Here is a 7,311-nt window from a genome sequence, read left to right on the forward strand (position 1 = left end):
TTTTTTCTCAACAGACAAATATACAAAATGGAGGAGGGAAAAAAAAGGCAGGTGCCTCAAAACCTCAAAACTGAAATTAAGTAGGACAAGTCACATGCTTAACTGCTTGCTTAAGTGCACTGATGGAGCATGGCCAACGCTTGCAGCTTTATCAGTGTCTTCTTTTTCTACAAACATATCAAAATTGGAGAAGTCAGAGATGAAGATAGTAATTGGTTGCAAGTAGTTTTGCCTTTCAGAAATGGTACCCGTAGTCTCTAAGTCCTAATCTGTCTTCTGAGCTACAAGTAGACATCACAGTAATTCAGCAACAAGTACACAATCATTAACGAAGATTCCTGCATTGTGTGAAGAAATGCATATTGCCTGTGTATAAACAAACAATGCAGATAGGACAGACAGACTGACTGACAAGCAGATATTACGTACTTATATGTTTTATTAACTAAAGCTGCCAAAAGTGCCTGGCCGAGTACAGCTGTTTGACTGCTCACTTGAAGCCCATCGAGTCTGTGGCAGGATTTCTGCTGGCTGGTGGTTCACACTGGACATTCACTGCCTGCTCTTCCTAGCCAGGAGCCTTTACAGCTTCCAAAGCAATTTTTCCTCCCGTAGTGCTTGGCCTTTTCAGTTTCTGAGGGATGTTGCAGCAGAAGGGAATACTTGCTAGCACAGTCATGCTAAGCAGAGGCAGATACAGCCTGCTGTTCTTGCAAATGCAGCTTATATGTCGCCCATCTCATGCTCACTCCAGTGCCGTATTCTTCTTCCCTTCCTCTCCTACACCAATGAATGCTCTTCCTCATTGAATAGTTGCTGTGCGGCAACCTAGAAGTGATTTGTATTTCAGTATTAGGGAACACATTTTTAATATGTAATCCTTCCAGGTGACAAGGAAGTCCCTGGACGGTATAGGGATAGAAGCAGAATCTATAAATCCAGGTTTGTGGTCTTTAGCATGTCTGGGATCTTGCTGTCCTTAGACATATAAAATAATAGTTGGCCTTTTTTCCAAGTACAGTTTTGGGAAATGATGAAAAAACCCTCCTGGAACTGCTTGACTGAAACCAATCAATGCAAAACATGATGAACTTCGGTGCATGTGTTGCTGCATGTATTGACCCTTCTAAAATATTTGATCTTTGTCATTTCCAGACTTGGCTTCCCACCCTATTGGTGTTACAGGAATTCGGAAATACCCTCTTCTATTCAATGTTTCCATCCCTCACCATGAAGAAATCACTATGGCAGAGCTGAGGCTCTACACCTTGGTGGAGCGAGACCAAATGCTCTATGATGGGCTTGACCGGAAGGTCACCATTTTTGAAGTGCTGGAAAATGACCATATGGGGGTAGGAGAAGAGAGAAAGACAGTGGCACTGGCATCCAGGCAGATCTATGGCACGAGCAGTGAGTGGGAGAGCTTCGAGGTCACTGAAGCCATCAGGCGTTGGCGAAGGGCAGGGCTGACCACGCACCGGCTGGAAGTTCATATAGAGAGCAGGGAAGGGGAGGAGCAGAACGGAAAGGGGAAACTCGATATCGATATCAACTCTGAGGCTAAGCATGTGCCCCTGTTGATTGTGTTCTCTGATGACCAAAGCAATGACAAAAAAGAGGAGAAGCAAGAGCTGAACGAAATGATAGACCATGAGCAGCTCCTGGACTTGGAGAACCTGGAGGTTGGCAATTTCCACAGCCAGCCTGGCGAGGAGGCGCTGCTCCAGATGCGCTCCAACATCATTTACGACTCTACTGCCCGAATCCGGAGGAACGCAAAAGGCAATTACTGTAAAAAAACTCCACTCTACATAGATTTCAAGGAGATTGGCTGGGATTCCTGGATCATCGCCCCAGCAGGATATGAAGCTTACGAGTGCCACGGAGTGTGCGCCTACCCCTTAACAGAGCACGTCACACCAACAAAACATGCCATTGTCCAGACTTTGGTTCACCTGAAGAATCCTCAGAAAGCCTCCAAGGCCTGCTGTGTGCCCACCAAACTTGATCCCATCTCTATTCTCTACTTAGATGCAGGGGTGGTCACCTACAAGTTCAAATACGAAGGCATGGTGGTATCAGAGTGTGGCTGCAGATAGTAGCAGGGAACGCATGCACAGGGGAGTGCGCAGGGGAAGTATTTAATGATTCAGTCTGTAAATTTGTACATTTCAGATTTCCTATTTAATAAGGTTATTTAATGAGGCATGTACAGATAAATGTATGTTTCCTGTTATGGGGAATGGGCAAGTCGTACGACCGTAGGGAATGTATATTTTGTTCCATTGCTTGCTTCTTGCTGTTCTTTGCTGTCCAAATTATGACCCAGTCTCCCTTCCTATCAGGGCATAGGGCAGATCACTGGATTGTTTGGGAGGGCTCTTTGTGCCAAAGGGGCACATTCAAATTTACAGAAATAAAGGCATATTTTTCCACTTTATAAACGTGGATTGGCATCCATAGGGATCTCCAGAGCTATTAAAGATAGGTGAACTATGGGCAATGCGCACCAAGATTCTTTAGTTTTGTGTAAAATCTTCATAAAGATCTTTACATGCTCAGATTTTTTTCTTTAAATTTATCTCTGTAGGTCTTAAGTCCTGATAATTCTCAAGCTCCTAAATCACTGAGGCACAAGGTGTTAGACTTTTTTTTTTTTCCTTTTTTCTTAATCCTTTCTTTAATCTTTCCCTGTCTCAGTTAAAGGTAACTGGCAGGGATGATTGGGCATCTTGAAGCGGAAGGGAGCCATTCCCTTTCCTGTCTTTCTTAGTAAAGCAATGGGCCCGGGAGCAATGCCAGGCTTGTGCAGTGCTCTGATGTGCGTGGCAAGAAATCCCCCCCTGTGCACGTTTACTACAAACGCACCCTGTGTAAAGCGGCACTGGCTTTGTTGCATTGGCCGTGTGCTGTCTCTCAAGGGCCAGAGCTTTAGGTGGCAGAATTTAAGTGCAGTGAATGTCCTGAATCCTTGAAATTGTACCAGTTTATACCAGCTAAGGAACTAGTCCCCCTACCCAGTCCAGTCAATTACATACAATACAGCTGCAGAATCCAATTCAAATGGCCGAGTAGTATCGCATGTAGTCTGCGTAGAGCTAGACAGACAAGAAAACCCCTTCGTGCCAGCTAGTAGAGAGGATCTTTCCTTTATGTATGTGCTGAAGTTGTCAATTCATAAAGATATTGCCCCCCCGCCTTAAACTATATATGATGGAGTCACATGCCATGTTTCCGCCACTCTTCTGCAACAAATTGTGGTGATAAGAAGGTGTCGGAGCTGAGAAACAATAGACCCGTCACTTTATTTATACTAAGCTGCAAATTTGTCAGATTCTTGGGCAAGTGTAAGTGACGTTGACTCTTTTAGCCTGTACCAGAGCCTACTGTACTGTCCCTGCATCTGTTTTACACTTTTAAGGGAAAGTTATCTTCCCTGGAAGTGATAAAAGTCTTTGAAAGAATCACTCTAACACTTCATGGGAATGAACACAAAAGACTTTATCATGCACCAACTAAAACCAGTTTCACCTATTTTCACACATACTCTTCTGTGCTTCCCATAATTTATTGACCTATTTATTGACTGCCTGCCTCTGTAATATAATGTAGAATACAGAATGTTTTATTTTTGTGCTTGTGTGTAATCCCACTTGGATAAAACCTTGTACCGATCCTAGTTTACATGGAATCTCTCTCTTGAGTTGTGCTGCACAGAGATTGGGATTGCTGATTTTTTTTTTCTCTCCCCTAGATATTTGTAAATACCGTATACCACAGTTATCTCCCTCGCTTATGGAACTGTTCCCTCACTGCAGGGATTTAAACAGCATTCTGGAGCACGTATGGTCTTGTCCAATGTATAACCACTCTTGCAGGGGTATCAATGCTTTAACTGGTCAGCCATGTAGTTTATTGGAGAGCCGGGCAGTCTCCACTTGGGCTGTGTGTTCCCAGATAGTGGGCTGTGCCGTGGGGCTGTATTGCTTTCTGCCTGCTACGGATCCTACCCTGCGAGCGACTGACACCGCTCGCAGACCTTTCCCCTCAGCCACACTGCAATCTTAGTCTGTGGTTAATAGCACGTTAAAAGAATTCGTAAGAGGTGTGATATTTTGCTCTGCTGACATGAGCTGCAGCAGCCAACGGTTGAAGTGTGACTGCACAGATCCTTTCAAAACTATCCGCAATTCTTAGGAAGCCATTTGCCAAGACAAACCATTCACCTTGTTAGGAGTGATAATCCAGCATTAGGGAGATAATCCGACATTTGCTTTTATCATCTCTTTTCCGCGACTGTTCCTGTGGCAGCGATGTGGCCAGCGTGCTTTTTGCACCACTGCCCTTTACTAAACAGCACCAACACTTCTGAACAGCATGTAGGAGGGCCTGTGCCTTCAAAATAATAAATGACCTTCTGTAATCACCCATAATCACTACAAATTTTCAAGTGACCACATCGCAGAGCAGAGTGGCTGCCTTCACACTCTCTTCCTGCCAGAGATTTGTTGTAGCATACAGTGTATAACAGGTAGTATGCAGTGCATTACAGTACAGTACAAACGTGGGCAAGCGTGTCATTTTATCAGTTCGTAAACCTGCACGTGTGAATTTTTACAAGATCAGTAAAAATTATCGATGATAGCTTTTTAGAATTAGGGGCCAGCCAGCCTTTTTATTAATAACTTTTCTTTATAAAGAGACAAGGACTGTACTGCCGATTGAAGAGGATTTCAGCCAGAGTTTGTGGTGGGAAATCATGAAGCAAAAGACGAATCCTACTGTGCTATATTGGGAGAAAACTGAGCATCTCTTGAATCCCTCAGCTGCACCAACGCTGTTCATAACCTGAGATTAGAACTATTGAGAATGGAATTTCATTTATTAATGTGTGTCTGTTAGGATTGCATGCCTGCTTTATGAGCAAAACCTTACGTTACTTTTACCTTACCTTTGAATGTAATTATGCAAAGGTGTGTGCTGGGTGTTCATGCAGTTAGATGGCAGAGATAGGGCAAAATAACAACAAAAAAAGGGGGGGGGGGGGGCGTAGTTACTTTATAAAGAGCTTTCCCTAAGTAGCAAATTAAGGTTGTTTCTGCAAACTCATAAGTGGTTGGCTTTAAATACACCTGTCCGTATAGATATGACACTCACAAATAATATGGTGAGTGCATGACAAGAGCCAGTGCTACCAAGCTGTAAGTGCTGGTCATGTCAGCAACAAGTCCCTGACAAAATATTCCACTGCATGTTTTCATTTTCTTTGTTTCTTTACTCCTTCCATCCATCCATCCCTTCATCCCTCCATCCATCCATCCATCCCTCCACATGAGTACTGTGACTTTTTCTGTTTCTAAAAGAATTTCTTTTTCACATTAAATAATAGTGTGCATTGATTTTGCTTTCATTTCTGATCTATTTTATATCAGCATGCTAGCAGATGCTTGACTTAAATCTTTAAAGGGCAAACCAATGTTAGAAAGGTTTGGAAAAATATGGCTTCAGTATGGAAGTATCTATCCATCCATCCATCCATCCATCCATCCATCTCTGAGTTATTGCATGCAACTAAAGGAGGCAGCAACCCTGTCTCACTGAAATCATTGGTATCCCGTGGATTTTTTGCTTTCATCTATTTCTAACTGAATACGTATAAGAAAGTGTAAGCAGATGTGAAGCCCCTTTTTGCTGGATGCTGTATAAAATGCCAGGCAGTGCTTGCAGTCTAAATAGCCAGGACAGGCAAAGGGGTGGGAGCAAAAACATGACACAAAGAGAGGAAGAGCCTGGATAACGTATCAGCAAGGGAATTGAGGGAAGAGTTTGGTCTCGGATTGCTGCTCTTAAATCAATACGCACAATGCCTCCAGAAGAGCATGAACTTCAAGACATCTTACTGGTTTCTTGGCCTTTGAAGAAGTCATGACAGCTGTGTCTCCTGTACAAATACTCGGCACCAATGCCAGATTTCACAAAGCACTTGGAAGTTTGGGGTTCCTTTAAATGATCCATATCTCTTAGCATTTTGCACATGGACTAAAATTCCTCAAATAGTTTTCTCCCCAAAGCTTTCTTGCATTATCCCTTTCTTGGGTGTGATCCCTGGAGTCCAGGCTCACGCTGCAGTGCCCTGTGTAGCTGATTGAAGGTACAGATTCCTGGCTTTTTGAGTGTTAAAGCTCGACAGCTCAGGATGGCTTTTTCCGCCACCGCTGCCCCAGCCCTGCCAGCCCCCTTGCTCTGGGCAGTTTGGGGTGGTCTGTGGAGCCTGGGCAGAAGGGGCAGAGCCCCACGCTGGTCTGGCAGGAAAGCAGGGCACCCCCCTTCCCTAGCAGTACCTGTTTGCTGGGTGACAGCAGCCTGGTGCTGGCTCATCCTGCTCCCATCTGGAGGTGCCTACATGTCAGTCTTTGGGAAAAAGAAAATATTCCTGAATATTGTGGACACATATCTCTTTGCAAAGCCAGTGGGCCCTGCCAGGTGAGGAGCAACTCTGGAGCTAAACGCATGAGGATCAGCCTCCCCAAAACCGAGATTGCTTAGAAAAAGCGTCACCCAAAGCAACCATAACCCAAAGCAGCAGCCCCAACCTATGCCCATCTTCTCTCAAGCTCCAAATCCTGCACTACCCTTCTTACACTGTCCAGGGAGCACAGCAACCCCAAACCTCCATCAGTCTAAAAATATCAAAGGATCCCAAGGTTTTTAACAGCCATGGGCAGTTTGGTGCTTGGCTTACCTACAGCGCAATGGAAGAGGTTCAGTTAAGTATTTTTTGTGAAACACACTGAGCCAAACCCCAGCAAAATCTATAATTTTTTTAGGAGGGGGGAAAAAAAAAAAAGAGGGGAAGATTTCCTGGCAGTTGAACATCTTCTTCAAGCATTTGAAAAACTACAGCCCAGTGTTAATTTAAACTTCCTTATAACCCAGTTCAACATTTGGAGTGCAAACACTGTTAATAGGATGGGAACCGGGGTGGTGGTGGTTTGCTTACTATATTGGGAAACAAAGCCAGAACAAAACTAGCTTGAGATAGAGTTTTTGTTTATACTGCTGACCCATCTGTCTTCATTAATGCACTATTTACAGGAAAAGCTAAAAAATAAGCTTCTGCTCCTGCTTCAATTGCAACAGCAACAAATAAAGAGTGAATGGTTCATCTGCCCTCGGCTAAAAATGGAAATTCTTATCAGCACCCTTTGGAAGAAGAGGTTTATTATATGGAGTGTATTACTGTTGAATATTAGTGCTGGGACGAAGCATTTGGGCCAGATCTGTGTATTTCTAGCAAAAGCAACATGGGGA

The 7,311-nt window shown here is 43.9% G+C and overlaps 1 protein-coding gene across 1 annotated transcript in view; it reads left to right on the forward strand.

Moving 5' to 3' along the window:
• BMP10 (bone morphogenetic protein 10) overlaps positions 1-2,099 on the forward strand; it is a 5,088-nt gene extending 2,989 nt beyond the window's left edge. Inside the window, exon 2 of the mRNA XM_009643385.2 lies at positions 1,156-2,099. Within this exon, the coding sequence (XP_009641680.1) occupies positions 1,156-2,099 (944 nt within the window). The remainder of the gene's footprint in view (positions 1-1,155) is intronic.
• The last annotated feature ends 5,212 nt before the right edge of the window (positions 2,100-7,311 follow it).

The sequence above is a fragment of the Egretta garzetta genome, unplaced genomic scaffold, assembly GCF_000687185.1.
Source record: "Egretta garzetta isolate BGI_Z169 unplaced genomic scaffold, ASM68718v1 scaffold238, whole genome shotgun sequence".
NCBI classification, from domain to species: domain Eukaryota; kingdom Metazoa; phylum Chordata; class Aves; order Pelecaniformes; family Ardeidae; genus Egretta; species Egretta garzetta.